This window comes from Lepisosteus platostomus, chromosome 19, assembly GCF_059453375.1.
Source record: "Lepisosteus platostomus isolate fLepPlt1 chromosome 19, fLepPlt1.hap1, whole genome shotgun sequence".
NCBI lineage: Eukaryota > Metazoa > Chordata > Actinopteri > Semionotiformes > Lepisosteidae > Lepisosteus > Lepisosteus platostomus.
This window is the reverse complement of record NC_142629.1, coordinates 7,360,025-7,378,623: the sequence shown is the minus strand read 5'-3', so window position 1 is coordinate 7,378,623 and position 18,599 is coordinate 7,360,025. Positions and strand designations below refer to the sequence as shown.

Below are 18,599 nucleotides of genomic sequence, written 5' to 3'. Positions count from 1 at the left end.
ATTGAAGATTGTAAAGTAGGCTAAACTTCAACCCTGTATGTTGAAATCTGAAACAAGGTAGTGTTTAACTAGAACTTTAAACGTAAGAATATCAGACCAGGCCCAGAATGTCACATGGGTTTAATTTCAGACTCATTCTCTGATATCCCTCATATGTTTTAAGATCTGCATCAAATATAAGATGGTAGGGTGTTTCCTTTCACTCATAAATCTACAGTCTACAGCCAAGAACTAACCTGTGAGTTAGTTTTTAATTCTATACATCTGTCCTGGTGTTAAATCTCCATGTCAGCTCTATTTCATCATTAGCTCTGGAGACTCTCATTAACCTGGTCACCAGTACAGCAGTCCATAATGCAGTAAGATTCACAAAATTCCTTAGAATTATCTTAAAATGAAGCATAAAAATAAACTACTACAGAGCTACATTTATAATATTTTAAAATCAAATTAGATTTAATTTCTGAACCAAACAAAATGTATGTGAAAGGCCAATCTTCAATAAACAAAGCAATGTAAGGAACATGAGAGTGAGGTCAAATTCAGGACATTCATGAACAAATCAAATGCAGAAAAAAACTACATTCCTGCTCTGTGCAATGTGTGGATTAGGTTCCAAAATCAACTTTCCAAAGCAGAGTGGTCCCAGTAGCACACTCACACAAATATCTAGGCATTATAGCAGATGTTTCAAGCCCTGTAAGGGCACCGCAACTGGAATTGGTGTAGTTTAAAAGTTTAAGGTTAAAAAACAAAAACAAATCTGCTACCCTAATTTGTTTTTGAATGTTACTTGGAAAATCCTACGGCCCTGTATTCTAAAACTAATGATACACAAGGTTGCATCATCTAGATGGGTGCTACACATTGGTGGTGGTAGAGGGGAGTCCTCATTTACTGTAAAGCTCTTTGGGGAAAAAAGTGCTGCATAAGTATAAAAGATTATGATTTAGGTCAAGATTTATGAAAACATAGGAAAGAGCCTACAGTATACATACTGTAGCCATGTCAGGTCTTAAATACCTTCAACCCACGTTATTATGGCAATATTTCATTACTGTTCTACTAGTCTGCATGTGGACAAAGGTGTGTCGTTTATGCGCATGAAGAATACAGAATATGATGCAATTATTGAAAGAAAAAGATTCATATTCCACATGAATACCTGAGGACAAATTCTCACATTTCTGGTGAAAAGGCCAGGTTTTTGGGAATAGCTGGTTTACTACCCACATACACCATTAAACTATATTGGAGTGTTTTGTAGGACTGGTTTGAGTGGATGTTTTGTAGATGCTTTCAGGCAAAATTTGATTAATAAAACACTGAACACAATTTACAAAACTCACCAAGACATTGCAAGTGTATTTTCCATCCCGTGACCAATTAAAAAGCATTGAAGTAAAACCAACTTCAAAAGTTCATATGGAAACTTTTTATTTGACATTGGTTTTAAGTTATACAAATGGCACATCAGAAAAAAAAAAATAGTAACCACAATTATCCAAATAAAAAATAAAGTTCCACCTTTACAAGATACAGAAGAGGAATGTTTCATAACCCAACCAATACTCTGAGCAAGGCACAACCATTATCAATATTACTGTCCTGGTTTGCTGACAACCCCACTGTCCCTCTCAGTTGAAAAGCAGTCATTAGCAATTGAACAAACAAATGAGGAATTCATGTGGTCTCCTGTTGCAAGTAGCATGTTGACTTTGTTTTGAAAAGGACTTAAAGAAAGCATTTACGGCTTTCTTTGTACACCCACTGTAGTTGAAATGGCACCCCTTTCCAGCCTAATGTAGGCTCTTTGGTTAGAGAAACTGGCACCCACAGAGGTGGAATGGAGTACCAGAGCACTGAGCATTGCTACAGTGAAGACAGACCTGCCTTAAAATCCTACCACTACCAAGGAGATGAACTGATGTACAGAATTTCAGTGTGGTGTGGCTTGCAAGACATTTTAGCACCAGGAAACTCTTCCAGTTTTTAAATGGTTGCTCGTTTTTCATGACATGAGATATTGCCTATTCTTGAGAGGTCACTTGGAGAAGAAAAAACAAAGACAATGATTTTGTGCAATTGTTTAACTGGAATCTACTATAAGCTTTTGTCTAAATAGTTTTAGCCACTACCTTTTAGCACCAAAGTGAGCTATAGAGGTTTTACATGCCAGAATATCTGAGCTTCCGACATTAGATTGGAAAGAGAAACATTTAAAGCAGTAATATCAAGTCTAGGTTCATAGCTAGTCAGCTCCCTTAGTTAATACTAAAGCAATATTCAAATTTTATTTAAGTAAAGGGAATTGTAATGTGATTTTCATGTTGCTAAACATCCATTTTGCCTGGAATATGTTTGCCACTGCTTGCTGAAAAATCTGACAAAAAGAGCCGTAGTCTGAGCCTGGAGCAGTCAAATGCCACAGTTTATCCGTGTCGACATAGATCAACAGGCTGTGGTGTGGCATTTGGGGTTTTGAATCAGCTTTGTTGCAATTTGCTTAAGCAAAAACAGGAAAAAATAAAATAAACAATGATAAAGACTGTGCCTTCAAAAAGTAAAGAGTTTCGTAAATTATTCCAGAAACCTTCGAAACAATGTGCATTCCAGATAAATTTGTTTCTTTGAAGCTTGTGTGTTACAGCAACAGAGGAAGAAAGCAAGCAATCCTGCCATGGATTAACGAGGGTCCAGTTGACTAGTTTATTATACAATTATATAATTATATACGGTGTTGAACCTGCAACAACTTCAGATCAGTAATCAATACAAACACCTACATCTAAACATCACATTTTGAAACAGAACTTGTACTGTACGTTGCAGTGAACAGGTTAAATGTGGCCATTATAAAATTTGAGAATGTTAGTTTTTCCACTGTGGAATTGTCATGCAACATTTGGCATTCATCTTTTCTCTTGGTCCAGTTGTTTGAGATGACTGTGCACATTGCACTTAAGCCCAGAACAATCTGAAGCATTTCCAGTTCAGTTTTCTTCCATGAGACAAAAGGAAAAAAAAATATTATGGCACAAAGAGCAAACAGTATTTGGTCATCACATCTTTAGGTTATTCACATTACAAAGGTCTCAGTTAAATCAAGTGGAAACCACAAGTTATGCGTATGGAGGACCATATTTTTATTCATTCAGGGTTATTTTGACCTTTGATAGAACTTCTCACTGTATACTTCATAAATACTGAATCAAATTATGGCAAGAAAGTCAGGTTTCTTTAGACAAGAGCAAAAAATACTGTAAAATAAAGGTCTTTCATTAAATACTGTTGAAAATGGTTAAAAAAACAAAACCACTTGGCTAATCTGACTGAAAATGGTGGATATTTGCATGTTTGGTATCCATCTTTCATTCATTAGTTTTATCTGCTTTTTAATTGTAGTTTTATTTAACAGGCCATCCTGTCATTTGCTCCCATCTTTAGCATTAACAACAACAACAAAAAAAGTTGTGCCACAAAAGGCCACCACGCACAAACTCAGCTAGTAAACTCTGGGGTGTGAAACTGCTTTTCACGAGTCTGTGAAAGTGTACTTGTGCTTGACAGACCAGATAGCGGTGGTTAGAAAACCACTGGTGTTTATTTTGAAAGCAGGGTTCATTTGAAGCCCTTGCAAGAGGTTTGCATCCTATTTCTTCCTGTCTAGCAAAAAATGTTTTTTGCCGATTTCCCCCATCAAACTTTTGTGCATCTCAGCTAGGACTCATTAGCAACTAACACGCAAGCACGTTATTCCAAGAACCAGAATAACAAAATCGGTCAACGTGCATCAGAAAAGGTCTCAAAGTCTAGTACTTTCTCACAAAGTTGAACTCGAGGCTGTGATTAAAGTGAAAATCTATTTTGACAATTTATATTTTCTTCACACAACTGTGAGGCACCATTTAGACAAGAAAGAACAACACAGAGGTACATCAGTCCTACGTGTAGAACAGGCCCCGTCTAACTGGGGTTTCTGGAATGTACACTTCCCCTAAAGCTAGCGACATGCTGTCCTGTGAAGGCTGACAAGCTTAGCAATCCATGGCAGGTCTGCATTCTTTAGAACCATTAAACCCCACATGCACGCTGAAAGAAATCATTAAAAGAAAAAAAAAATAATATGTAAAAAAAAAGCCACAGTGGTTGCTAAAGTGCTTCTAGTACTCCCACAGAGAGGAGCTGTCGATGTCGTCGGCGATGGCTTTGAGCACGCCAGCGTGGTCTCCCTTCAGGTACTTCCCGTTCGAGGCCTTGATTGCCACCTTGTTGTAATCGCAGAACTCCAGGGAGAAATCGACAGGGGCGTCGCTACTGCTGACCACCGAGGACTCGTTGCCAACCATCCAGTATTTACCTGTGCTATCTGGGAGACAGAGGGGTCGAGGTCAGGGACCACATGTAGAAGCCCAGGAAAATGAACTGCTATCCTAGAACAAGAGCGAGGGCATGCTGGCATGGACTCACTAACTGCTGCTCTTGTTTTGAAAAGGCAAATCGGAAACCCTGATGAACCTCTAAAGAGCGTCTTTTTAAAATGCAGAAAATGTCAACAGATGCCTCAAGAGTCAACTCTTAGACAGCAAGAACTTACACTCATTTTTCCATCCCAGAAGTTCTTACCTACCAACCTTATTTGGATTTTATAAAAATCCACATGCAACTTTACTTTAGTAGTAATGGATCACTTATGTACCTCTCCAGACTCTACCTTTAGAGTCCAGGACTACTCACTGCAATTCTTGTGCTTTCCGTTGAAATAAGAGTAGTACATGTATCGTAGAAAGCACCCTGGTGCCTTTTATAACTTATTTTGCAATCCATTCGAAAAAGTTCATTAAGTTCTTAAAATATTCTTTATGCCAATATATATTATGTATTTTTCTGTAAATTGAATTAATATTGGAGGAAGGTAGTTGGAATGCTAAAAATCTGAATACCATAAACTTTTGGCAAATCAGAACAATTGCAGTATGGCAAATATCGCATCCCCATGACTTACACAGCAACACAGCATTATCCTGGGTACTGAAATCGCTATACTATTCCATGCTAAAACAAAAATCCAGGACTTGACTGACCTTTCAAACTGTAAGCTCCATTGCGGAATTCCAGCTGAAAGACATCATAAGAGGAACGGTTGGAGTCCAAGGTACCAGTCAGCTTCCTGCAGGCAATGAAACCATGTTCTCCTCGCAGGACAATGATGGGCCTGTTAATGAGCTTCATGAGGAACTCTTCAGTCTCGCCTTGAAGGAAAAGGACATAAGGGGGGGAAAACAAAAGAGGATCAGAACACGCCGAAATGTCTTGTGACATAAGGAAGAAACAAGAAAGGCTGCTCCCATCCATGTTAGCCAAAGTAAATATAAATCCTTATGGTAGTTCAGGTCTGTAACTGCGTCAGCATGCATAGGCTGCAAAGGAACAAGTAATAGGTTTATTCCATGCTGAAAAAAAGAAGAGAGAAAACACAACGTTTTGGCCATGGAGCCTTCTTCAAGTGACTTATGGTAGTTGGCCTTGATCTAAATATGGCTACAGTGGTGTGAATAAACTATGGTATCTTGAATAACATTTGTGATGAATTACAAATATATAGAATTTTTTCCAAATTAACTTCATTCAAAATGGGAATTAACGAGCAGAACTAGTACAACTGTGACAGAGGATGAATATCTCCAAAACCTGTAAAGAAAATATACAACCTGGAACTGAAGTAGTCGTATATTTCACCTTGTAAGTGCTTGGTGGAAGTGTCCCTTTGGCAGCAATAACTACCAAACAGTAGAAGCAATTCAACTTTCTGGCTACCCACCCATAGTTCCTACATGCAGCTGAAGTGTGAGATATTGTTGGTAAATGAACACTGAACCGCCCCCTCCACCCCCACGACTCAGATTCTTTCAAAGTCACCATTGACTTCACAGGGTCATCCTTAACTCATTTCCCTCATACCCAACTGCTTGGTTTGGAGAGAGTAGCCTATTCTGGGTAGTAGGACACATTCCTACTTGTAGTAACTTGGAGATTGTTTTCTAATCATCTCCTAGTCTGTGCTTCTTAACCAATTTGTCCCTTACATCTTTTAAAAACTTAATTTATTTATTTTTTGTATTGCAATGCAAGATGCAACTTCAAATTCAATTGGGAACTTTCAAACCTGTACATTTTGTAGTCAGGTTAAATGATTGCACAAAGACCATTATCTTTATCTTAACTGAATTGAATAACTATGCCATTAAGAACCTTCTTTCATCAAAACAGCACTGTTTTCCTTTTCTCAGTTTAAAACCGATATATAGAAGATGGACTGGAAGCTCAATGGTAGTAAATCATGGACACTTTTCAAGGGAGTGAATATTTCTGCAAGGCATTACATACAACTGCTTTTATCGAATGCAAAATGAAATCACCTCTGCTTCACTGTCAAGCACATTAACATGAAAAGCTCGCTATATCAGCACTAAGCTTGCATAGTTTTGCATCAGTGAAAGTAAATGGACTCAAATGATCACCGGCAGTAGATCTTATCTCAGGGACTCACCTGCAGCATCGGTAGTGGCTGCCAGTTGCCCATTCTTTTTGGCTGCAACATATTTTCCGTTGGCAGCTTTCAGGGTGATTTTCCGGTCACGCCACTCAATGTCAAAGTAACAATTAGCAGTCCTGATAACACAAAGACAAGCAATGAAAAGTGTTACTGAAAATTAACTAACTGAGGTCAGATTTTGCCACCTTTTCAGCATCATATCATTAGTTTACCACACGACGCAACAGAACTATGGTTCAGTGTAGGTTAAAAAAAAACAATTCTTACAAAGCCTCAGTAGGTCTATCAAATTCCAATTCAAACTTGGTTCAAGTAGGTTTATGGTCTTAAATCCACTTGAGAAAATGGTAACATGACCATAAGGACAAGACTATCAAAACCCCCTCCCACAATCAAAAATTAAAGACCTGAGAATTCTGAACCCAGAAGGGAACCAAAGTCTACAGAAAGAGCAGAGAGGGTTTATATTGATTAAAAGAGTAGCAGTGCATTCAAAGTATAAATGTGCTGTAGGTTTGAATTTTGACACTAGAAGGAGAGAAGTGCTCTTCCCCACTGGGGTGGCAAAGGTGCTTCTGCTTTAAGGGCTTTTGATGAAGAATAAACATTGATATCAAATGAAAATTCCTGCTCTATCGTTTAGCAATTTATATGCCATCTCGCATTCCTAAGATGGGGAAGCAAGATCAGCCTTTATTTATAATGTGAACTACAGACATTCTGGGAGGATGAGGACAGATATCTTAATATTCCAGGAGGAACCCCAAAGAAGTGAGGCAACAATAGAGTACAGTTTGCAAAGTGTTGATAAGGAATCCAAAAAAAGTGTTTCCCCCCCCCCCCCCCCCAACAAGGCCAAGGGGCTGAAAAACACTTACCTCGATTAAAACTGAAAGTTATAGAGGATGCAGTCATGGTAAACAGGAAGTATACAAGAGATTATAGGTAGACTTTGTAAAAGGTGATGTCATTTATTTGCTCCAGGCACTGTTGAGGCGTTAGTGGGCACTTGAGGGTCAGGTGACAAAGGAATGACAGGATGAGTATTGAGGAAGGCAGCAAGATATCTAGCCTTTAGCTTGGCATTGAAGGTGAACAATTCCCAGAAACCAGGTGGATGTTACAGCCCCTATGGTTCCCTCCGCATGAAACGGTACCAAGTGTGAAACACTCAAGGTGGAAAGAGCCTGAGCACAGGTCTGAGACGGTCATCTAAAATATGAAAGACTAAGGTAGAGCTTGCAGTGAATAAAAAGAAAGCTCCAGACTGCGATGTTTGGGCTGCAATGGAACTACAGATTGCAAAATATCGTCTCCTGCATCAGAGCTCCAGTATTATCAACAGCCGTGGCTAAATATTTTGAAGGTGGTTGGCAAGAGCAAATAGAACAAGTGTGTGCTTCTCAGCAATCTGTTAGGGAGAGAAATAGTTTTCATCACAGAACTGAAATGGTCACATGGAGTTGGGGTATTTCTGGAAGGATGACAGCATCCTGGGCGTTTATGAATCTGGAGAAGAGGACTGAAGCAGGAGTGAAGTGGATATTCTGAGGAGATGGAAGAACAAGACTGATCAGGATACCTGAAGGTTCAAGGACAACTGCATATTCACTGAAGGCTGTGAGTGAAGTAGCAGTGCTGGTGCCAACAGCACAGTAGAAGTGGATGGCAGAATAGAAAAGGATTTTGTTTTTAAGATGTTACTGGGATCAAAGGCACAATGAGATGTTCTCCTGGCAAATAGGAACGAGAGGAAGAAAGGAAACAAACAGCTGAATAACAGCCCATTTCATAGTAATTAATTGATTCAAGGATCTCATCCAGCCCATTCTTAAAAGAAATAAGGTTCTATAGCGCTCAATTTTTTGCTCAGTTCTGGTAAACAAATATGTGAAAAGGCAATTCTCTCTTCAATGCTTCTTTACTTAAGTGTATCCTAAATTTGGGATTTAATTAGGCCTTCAAAACTTTTAATTAATTTTCTTGCCATGATAGGCTGCTGGCTGCGACTCTTTCCATCACACACACCTGTTAAGCATTAAAGCACAGTAAACCCTGGTGAGCCTGCAATTCTCCTCTCCTCCTCACTTGAAGACACAGCTAGGGTGAAAAGAGGATTGCCACAATGGCATATATGATGTGTTAATGCAACAGCTAAAAAAGGGTAGTTTCTGACTTTCATACCCTTATGTAGTGAAAAGGGATAGGGTCTGATCTCCTGAATCTTCATTTAAAACTCCAGACAAATTGCCAAGCACTACTGTAAACAAACATGGAATGGAGTTACTGTGCCATTATCAGTAGACACTGCAGTAGTGGAGATGTTATACTGAATGTTTTATTCAAGTACTGTTCTCCAGGAGATCTTACAGACTCGACTAACGTTGTAGCTGTATGAGTAATTAAACAGATTTACAAAGTCCAAATAAAATTATAAATGCAAAGTCAACCTTTCTTTGGTACTCTTGTACTGTACATATTGCACTCTTTCCAAAGAGAACCAAAAGCTTTCTAAATTAATTTAAAAGACTACTATAAAGAAAGCCAGTTTTGAGAAATTAGTATGTTCAGGAGCCAAATGTAATCAAAACAAAGGCATCAAATTTCATATACCTCAACTTCATTATATTTTTATTATATAGAATTGTGGTGGAGAAAATGATAGCCTAAGAAATATATACCGTTTTAATGCTGCACATGCAAGAACCTCCTTTATTGAAAGGAGCATTTGGCCAGTGTCTACCATATGATAATACTTCAGTCCAAGTCACTCTAGTAGACATACATATTGACCTTAAAATGACCATTCCCTTATGACAGTGAACTTAACGTGACAAGTGCGATAATGTAGAACATCTCACAGCCTAGCAAAACAATCTTGTGCCCATAAAACCCACTGATGCAATAGTCACTGTCCATGTTTTAAAAGAACAAGGATGTGCACTATCCGAATAAAGAAGCTCATGGGTTTGAGTGAAGAGAAGATCACATCACTCAGGGCACGTTAAACGGATAGAATATTACAGGACACACTTGTAAGCCAGGAGCTTGGCTTCAACTTCAAGAAAGACACAGAGGGTCGATTAACTCTAGAATAACCAAAGAGCTAGACAGGCTGAATGGATCCCTCTCATTTGTAACCTGAGATATCTTGATGTCAATTATTTTAGGTATTCCTGCAGTGAAGGCCTTTCATTTTAGCCACAACCTTGCCGTCCTTCAAGAACAAAATGGACAGGGGCAGTAAAGAAAGCAAAAATACCAAAACAACGCCTAAATGTTAATGCCTTCCATCAAATCTGCTTTATTTTAGAGGGGCAGGGGGGAGGGGGTAACCCCACACCTTCTACACCACAACATCATTTTTTCTTCTACCCATGTTCACATTAATGGGACATGACTGAACCAACAAGCTAGCCTCCTAACGCACACACCCCAAGCTCCTGTATCATGCCAGCATGGGCAAAGCTTGATGAGCTCTTTTTTGAAAGCAGTTTATCCATCCATCCATTTTCTAACCACTTCTTCCAACACAGGGTCACAGGGAGAGCCAGAGCCTATCTCAGCAAGCAACGGGCACAAGGCAGGGTGACATTTGTTTGTATACAACCAATACGAAGTGTGTAACCTTAACAACATATACAATGAAGAATGGAGGGGCCTGTGGCTGTGAAGAGCAAAGCTAGGCCATGCTATCCCTGTGAAAAAGGGCTGGACTCACTTGGTGGAGGCAGTACACTGTACCCCTCCATTGGCCGTCAGGGTCCAGTATTTCCCAGTGCAGGTCCTGAAAGCACACTTCTTTGTGTCTTTGCTGACCTCCATCTGAAAGGTCTCCTGGTCTCCCTCTTCATCTTGGTTAGCAGAGAGGTCCATTCCTGAAAATGCAATCTAGTGTTTAGACACTTAGGTATTGCGTGTTGCCAAGGTATACAAGGGGAATTATTATTTTAATGAAATCCCAACAGGTTTCTAGATATTGCAGTTAACACCAGAGAACAACAATCAATCAATGTGAATGGGATCAATCACAAATTTGGCATGAGCAATAGCTCCTTTTTGAAGTTCTGCAGATGTCGAATTACTCTAGGTGTACAGTTTTGTGGTTGACACACAGAACTGCACAGTCTCCTGAAGTTCACTTTGCAGTCGCCTGCTCTTGAACATTTTACATCAGCCTCCATTTGCAACACACTGTACCTTCTGGCATATCTCACAGCATAAGAATTCATTGGAAAAAGACAAGATTGTGGTTTAACAAATGGAATGGTTGTTACCACCATATATTGTATCAAAATATTACATAGGAAGTTGGACACAGTTTTTTTACATAAAATGTGCTTTTTTTGCCGTTTATGAATATATATATAAAAACCAAAGAAATTTAAATGGGAAGGCTTTAAAAATGATAGAATTCCTTACACAACATGCTGTATTAGGGAGATATCTGCCATTAAATTAAATCCACAGTGCTCAATGGGAATTAGACACAGCGAGGTCAGAGAATGGGTTTTACACATCTCTCTTGCAGTTCCATTACTGAAAGCTGCCAAGTCACCCTGGTCCTTTTTATGTGCCAAATCTCGGCTTATGGAAAACACAACCTGCTGTGCAGGTCAGCACAACATATCAGCCTCCCCTAGTCATGGAAGCCACCAGTATTTGAGTGCAGATAGTACGCAGATGAAAGACTTCATCTTCTGCGGATATTCAAGGTTCTCCCTTCTTTAGAAAACTCACACTTGCACATGTCCATTTTGTTCCTGAATATTGTGCACCTACAGTATATGGTGAGATTCTTTACAACACAATACAAGAATATATGTTCTTAAACCACCTCTTTATAATGCAAGGCCTGTTGAAGATATCACATGGAGCAAGAAATAATGGGACTAACAATTCTATGAACCATATGTGAAACGGCAAGTGAATGCACTCTCAACAGAACATTGTGAAAATAGCCAAATCATTAATAAACGTCAAGTACTTCATCTTACATTCTCATCCTTAAGACTTTGCCAGAGCATATTTACTAATACCCCTGTATATTCCCTAGACTTCAATTTTTAACAGAAGCACGTTTCCAAGACTTACTAGCCTTATTAATATATTCCTTACTCTTGTAAGATGGTAATCTTAGGAATATAAGCGCTTTGTTGGCATATCCATTTCTCAGAATTATCCAAACTTGAACAGCAAAGATGAGAAACAGATGGTTATAAAGAGCTGTTTAGTAGGGGGTTGGAGGAGATTAAGACGGAGGGGTTCAGACAAGCCCAAAACTGAACTTGGCCAAAATAAAGGTCTATGGTTTAAAAACTGGCAGAAAGAGGTCTTCGCTCAGCACTTTTACTGCACTACTTGGATCACAGCCCTCATTCTTTACATGAGGCAATTTCCCCCCCAAAAAAACGCATCTGCTAAGTTTCAACCTAGGAAAGGCATTGTGAATAAAATACAGGCAGCCTTGCTTTATGAAGGAAAAAATTTGGAGCAATCCTCATTCCCTACGACAAACCTGTTCTCCACAATCACCCTTCCTTCTGCTTCTTCAGAATCTTTCCTGTTCTCCAATAATAACAACAACAACAACAACAACAAGAACGCAGAGATACAAGTATTCTAAATCCTCAAAGGCACTCATAATCAACCCAGAGGATTTAGAATGAACGGTGAAACATGAATCCTAGAGCACAAGTGGAAACTATGTGGAAGTCCACTTAAACCTGACAACAGGAGACACTTTCATCCTCATTGGGTTGTGGGAGTACAGAAAAAGCTACCCAGCCATGTTTAAGACTACATCCTGGCTTTTTTCAAGAAATAACCAAATGAGATCTTTGGCTCAATTGACTACTGAACTACCGAATGGGCTAGATCGGCCTCCTCTCTCTTAACCAAGGCAAAAATAAGGAAGGAAATTGTACTTGGAGGTCAAAGCCATATTCTATTTAAGAAACCTGATATTTAATACAGCACTCTTTTCCTTAAAGCTATTCAGAAAAAATGTCCTTGGACAAAAGTATTGCAATCACTTTTCAAGGTGATGGTGTTAAATTAACAGGTTACTCCAAAGCAAAAAAAAAAAGTTATGTTAAAAGCAGGGCAATTACCTACACAACAGGCAAAACTAAAAACCCTGTTGTAATGTTATACCTAGATTGAGGCTAGAGGACTACATATTGTAGAGAGGTTTGGTAGATGTACAAAATTGTCAACTGTTGAAAAATGCAACGGAACAGGAATATCCAGAAGCCTAGTGAAATCTGCCAGACCAAATGAAATCTTCTGATGGGGGGGAAATGATCAGAAGGTCCCTGAAAAATATGTCACAATACAATGATACAATTTTGTTGTAAAACCAAAAAGCATCTTTAAATTAACCTAGTCATCTAATGTCAAAATGTACCATTAAGCATTTTTTTAAATTAACATCCCATAATGTTCAAAACTTCAAAAGCTTTTGCAAGATGCCCCATCCTTTTTGAGAAACATATATTAAGACAAGCCGGTCAGCTCAGGGTGTTGGCAGGATGGTAATATTTAAGGAAAGGATGCTCAGGTCAGCATTTCAGTGGAGATTTAAGTTAAATCAAACACTGCTAGGGTCAAAATGAGGACAGGCAGTATTGTTAGATTGGTGGGGAGAAAAAAAAAAATCAGGTCACTGTGCCGAGAAATACAACTGTAGCTCAGCTCTCAACTCATTTTCAGTACACAGGCAAGTAAATACTTTTGAAAGAAAAACACAGACAAACTTTGAGAAGCAAAAGACTAAAATCAATAATCAGACTTCGACAAAAAGAAAAATAGGAAGCAATACCTGGATCTTAATAGCCCAAATCATAGGAATACAGAATAATGATGGGCAAGTTTTGGATAACTGCCAAATTGTGGATGGGATGGCTTCAGAATTGCACTGCTAAACCCATTTTAGGATGAAAAACACTTTAAATCAGATTTTTTTCCATTCTATTAAAAACTGTATGGTTCAGAAAAGGTCTTCAGTGAATTTAGAAATATGCGCATCTGGCTAGACAACTGATTTTCAAACAAATCAGCTTTTGAAGTCCCAGGAACAATTGCTTCTAGCAATTAAACTCAGTTACCAATCATCATCCGCTATTGGCAGATGAGCTTTTAATCCATACCCAAGTTTACATGTTCAGCGGTTGGTATTTTCTTAAGAAAAAGGGGTATGAAGATATAGACTTCTTCAAAATGGTTTCTCCTACTAATCCCTGCATTTGGCCATTTTGTAAGAAAGTAAAAACTTTGAAGAGTTCAATGCAGATTGGAGCCTTGCATGAAGTTTTGTCAGGCTTCACGCACATGGTCTCAAGTTAACCTCTCTCAGAGCCCCTATTGTTCGGATAGCCAAGCCATGGGGCCAAGCAGCTGCAGCCGATGAGGAGGCCTGGTGAGATCACACTGCCTTTGTTCTCTTCAAATTACACCGGCCGGCTCCAGGCTCCTCCAATTTCATGTAAAAACTTATGATTTCTATGCATTCGATATCCGAAACTGCTGCAAGGTCAAGAGGTTCCTGACATCAGCAGAAAAAAAAAAAACTTAGTTGCAATACAGAAGTGTCTTGCACCCTGCAGCACCTAAATGGAAAAGTACACTGCTCATACCTACTGCATATGTATACGAGGGAATCATAAAGGGTTATTTCCTAAACTGGTCTCAGGTTAACATTCCTTGGCTATAACACAACCCCTTAATTATCAAACATGAGATCATCCAAAAGAATGCATAAACATTATGCCACATTATTCTTCAATAACAAAGAACTATTCAAACTGTGCACCTTCTTCCTTCCTCTATGTAATGATAGAAGTTTACTCCAACGGCTAAACACTCCTCTTAAATAAAAATGTCAGGGGCAACTTTCAATTACCAAATGGGTCAGACTGTTTTAACTTAAGTAGTAGCCCGTCGGGTTCCTCAGTTCAATAAAGGAACTGGATGTCAGCGATATGCAGTTGGACAATGTAGAAATATACCTATGAATAAGTATAGCTCATCACTCATGTACATTGCACTTCTACCAAGTGTTACATAGCCGAATGATGCAGCAGAATTTATGTTGGTAAAAAAAACTCCTCAAGATAAGGGGCATATTGTGCAGTGAAGATGGTAGAAAAGGGCCCAGTTTTCATCTTAACATGCCCATCTCAAACCATGTGCAGCTTGCTCTTGGCAACTAATCAACCCTCTGGCGTGTATGGCCTGAGTCTGCAATCTGAACTTCTGTAGGGTGGCAGATAAAACACCAAGATGACAGCCCTGAAAATAAAAATATGCCCGTTTACGGGAGACAAATGAAGACTTTTGGCCTTTGGAGTGACAGTGCATGCTATTTAAAAACAAATACATTTTTTTTTTAAAAGACACCTAAAAATGTGAACCTGGATTAACAATAATCTTAATTCACAACCAAACATTAGGAAAATAACTATGCTATGTCAGCAAAAGCAGAAGATGCAGATTTTAAACATGGGCAAGCTTCAGTGTTTTAACTAGTGAAGTTGATTCAAATGTGCATGTTTTGCAATATTCAACAGTAAGCTGCTGCATGCAGCGTTAAATTCATGTTGCAAAATCTTTAGCTCCTTGTACTACTAAATAATAGATTTAAAATGTAGATGTGTTTATACATGCAGAGAAATGCAGTTATTGCTTTGCTTTTGGGACTTTATACTAATAGATAAGGAGATTAAAGTTAGACTTCCAGGATTAAATCAGCACCTACTTTGTATTGCTCAACTTAATGACAATTTAATTGCTTCATTATCTGTGAGAATCCAATTCAAGTAATACTTGCTAAAAACAAAAGATGAACAAAGATGGTCATATACTTTCTGTATGTGCATTGAAGGGTCTAAAAAAAACTGTAGACCATTTTCTTCAGAATGAAAAGATGTGAAAATATTATATGGATTCCCATTAAAATGCAATAAAGACTTTTGCATAATCTGAGGCATTAAGCAAGGTAACTAAATTATAACTTGTAATCACAAAGAAATTGCCCCAGTTCTTATTCGAGATAAGAGCTAAGGTGATACAAAGCTCCATATTGTACAAATAACACATGGTACATCCCCTAAACCTCCTACAGACTCAATACACAGGACTTATTGTTTTAAAATCTCTCCACGCAATAGAATGAAGGTTGCTTCACAAGATCGTAGGCACTCACGCCATCAGGGTAATAAATAACAGCAATATTAAAAAAAAAAAGTGAGGAAACATGACTCCAGTTTCTGATCTGAATCCAGGAAACTTGGGAAAAAAAAGAACTCTGCCCCCCCCCACAAGAGAAAGGTCTGCCGGTTGTAATTTACACCCCATGACTCGAAGCCTCTTTAAAGCGCATCCCAGTGGCTACCAAATTAGCATGCTTCTCCACAGTAAGTTTTAAGCCACGCTTCCGTTCGAAAATCCACATACACTCCTGCTGCTCTGCCTTGGCAGGCTCCTGACTCGAGCATAAAGGGGAAAAAGACGTGCTGCGGGCGTGAGGGCTTGCCTTCTGCAGAACGCATCTTTTGTTTTGTTACACATACGGGCTGTCGGTTAGCCAAATGGTTAAGCACATCTCTGGAAGTCTTCTGTGCATCCAACATTAACCCGAAACAAATGCACATTGCGAAAGACGGACGAAGAAACGAGTAAACCGATCCACACATGGCACATACCTTCCAAGAACAGTTTAAAATAAAGTCGAAGCCTCGGAATTAGGTAGAATACCACTGCAAGTTGTACAGATGGGTGTTTGACTCCCCAACCCCCACGAAGAAAAACAAATAACGCTTAAATACATGAACAGTTCATCCACTATTTTTATTAGTATTGAAAGTAAGGATCCTTTGTGTGAGAAGGGGAGTCCTTGGAAAATGGAAACCGTTAATAGCCGAAGAGTTAAAATAATGCAACATTACTTTAAAATTCTAGGATGTCTTTTTGTTTTGCATTCGTTTGAAGCCCAGTCTGCTCAGAAGCTAGAAAGGCTGGCGAGAATTTGATTTGCAAATTAAGTCCTTTATCAGTTGAGTTCGTCGTTCTTCAAAGCCAAAACCATAAATACACATACTTTAAAAGACAGCGCTCCCATTCTTAAAAAAGACCCTTCCCAAACCGTAAAAAATGAAGCAAATCATGCTGTTTAAGACGGATGAAAGATTTCAGTTAAATGGAGCATTCAGAAAAATACCTCCTAGCATTAAATACATTCACTGGCTAATTAACCATTTCTTTGCTACTGTACATAAAAGAGGCATTGCAAACGTGACGCTTACAATACATAAGCAGATACGCTTATGCATATAGATTCATTTAAAATTGTTTATTGAATTACGAACACGGGTGCTTTTAGTCAAGCAGTTTGAGATTTTTTTCCCAAAAACGTTTATCCTACACTAACATCAAAGAGCAGCTTTGGCAGTGCTGAATCGTTTTGTGGTTCCTTCCACCGTTATGCTGAAGTATGAGCATATTTCTGAAGAATAACCAACCCTCTGCCCGCCTATTCAATTTCAAATTCAAAAACGTGCCCCATGATGTGAAGAGTTAAGGTAACCAGAGAAGAGTAACCCCTACCTTGCCGGGTGGACACGTTTCTGTCATTGGCAGCGGTGAGCACCACTTGGGGGTGGCTCTGCTCCATTACAAACAGCTCGTCTTTTCCAACCTTGGTGCTCTTGCCAGACTTCATGGTCCCACTGGGCCCCGAGGGTGCCAGGTACTTCCCCGTACAGTCCCTGAACGCCACCTTTCCCGACCTGAACTCCAGAGTGTAGCCAGTGGTCTTGTCGGGCTTCTCTGCCAGCGCGCCATCATTCTTCAGAAACCTGTTGTCCGACGTCTGAAGGCTATACTTCTGGTCCTGGAAGACCAAAGTGATCAAGGAGTCCACTCCCCAGGGGACATCCCTGTCTATGGCGATCTCGTCTTGCTTGGAGCTCAGGTGAGCGTATCTCTTCCTGGTGAGGCTGAAGATATTGACTTGAGGGTGCATGGCGATGTGGACGCTCCATTTCTCCGCCACCGAGATGGTCTGTGCAAAGCAGGTGATCCGGTCCTCCGTGCCGCCCAAGTAGCGCTTGTGGGGCTCAGACTGCAGAGACCAGCGCCCATCGTCGTGAGCGACGATGATGAATCTGCAATCCACGCCGGGGGTCTCGCTATCACAGGTGATGTTGCCGTCCTTGTCCGCTGCCAGATACCTGCCCAGGTGACTTTTGAAGAGGACCATGTTGGAGTCATCTCCATCCTGCTCCAGGGTCCAGATCTGTTTTTTCTTCATGCTGGTGGCAGAGGCATTGACCTTAAACCCGAACGTTTCAGCGGTAAGGTATTTGTTGCCACAGTTGATGAGCCCAAACTGGATTTGGAGCATCTCGCTGACACCGTTTGCCGTCATTGTTGTTACTGGCTTACAAAAGGGTGTTGTTGTTGTTGTTTTGGTAGGAGAGATGATTCTGTGCTATGATTATGATGCTTGCTCAGTTTCTTTGTTCGGAGACAGGAGCACCCCGTTCTGCAGCCTCAGACAGCCTGAGTCTCCAGCCACAGCTGCAGCTTTTTATACAGATGAGTGATGTCAGTCTCGCAGCCACGCCTCCAGTTTCGAGGGGACTTTTTAGAGAAAACTGCAGCAAAAGCCTTTAGGTTTGCAGTTGGAGAAAAACGGTGATCAAAGATGCGGGGTGGTAAAAATGTTAAGCAGTAACTGCATCGAGCGCCGGTACACCAAAATGAGATAGATGCATGCGAGAGAGCCGTACCACACCTTAGCCAAAAAGCCTTCTACCACATTTCACACCCTGGAACACAATATATCGACTTGGGGTAGAATGAACATATATTGGCAGTAATTGCGTGCAGCAAGAAGTGTATATACGAATATTCAACCGATTGCTTAATTCAGAATTAAACAAGGTAGCGATGTTTGTGTGTGAAGGGGTGCAATTTTGCCAAGCTCTCTGCATGTGCACAACGTGCCCACAACTTTAAAACAGGTTAGGAGCTTTTCTGC

The 18,599-nt window shown here is 39.7% G+C and overlaps 1 protein-coding gene across 1 annotated transcript; it reads right to left on the bottom strand.

The window, feature by feature from the left end:
- Nucleotides 1–1,420: 1,420 nt before the first annotated feature.
- Nucleotides 1,421–18,136, bottom strand: fscn1a (fascin actin-bundling protein 1a). Its single transcript, XM_088612376.1, has 5 exons — nucleotides 17,162–18,136; nucleotides 10,278–10,434; nucleotides 6,551–6,672; nucleotides 5,085–5,252; nucleotides 1,421–4,369 (listed from the first exon to the last, which is right to left on the bottom strand). Exons 1-5 carry the CDS (start codon nucleotides 17,982–17,984, stop codon nucleotides 4,164–4,166), a joined length of 1,476 nt encoding a protein of 491 aa, XP_088468502.1. The 5' UTR covers nucleotides 17,985–18,136; the 3' UTR covers nucleotides 1,421–4,163.
- Nucleotides 18,137–18,599: the final 463 nt, after the last annotated feature.

Excerpts from the sequence above, each read along its gene's own strand:
- fscn1a (XM_088612376.1), bottom strand. The coding sequence starts at position 17,984 with ATGACGGCAAACGGTGTCAGCGAGATGCTCCAAATCCAGTTTGGGCTC. Across the intron at positions 6,673-10,277 it reads CAGTGTACTGCCTCCACCAA|GACTGCTAATTGTTACTTTG; the intron begins GTGAGTCCAGCC and ends TTGTGTTATCAG. Across the intron at positions 4,370-5,084 it reads TGGAGCTTACAGTTTGAAAG|ATAGCACAGGTAAATACTGG; the intron begins GTCAGTCAAGTC and ends TCTGTCTCCCAG.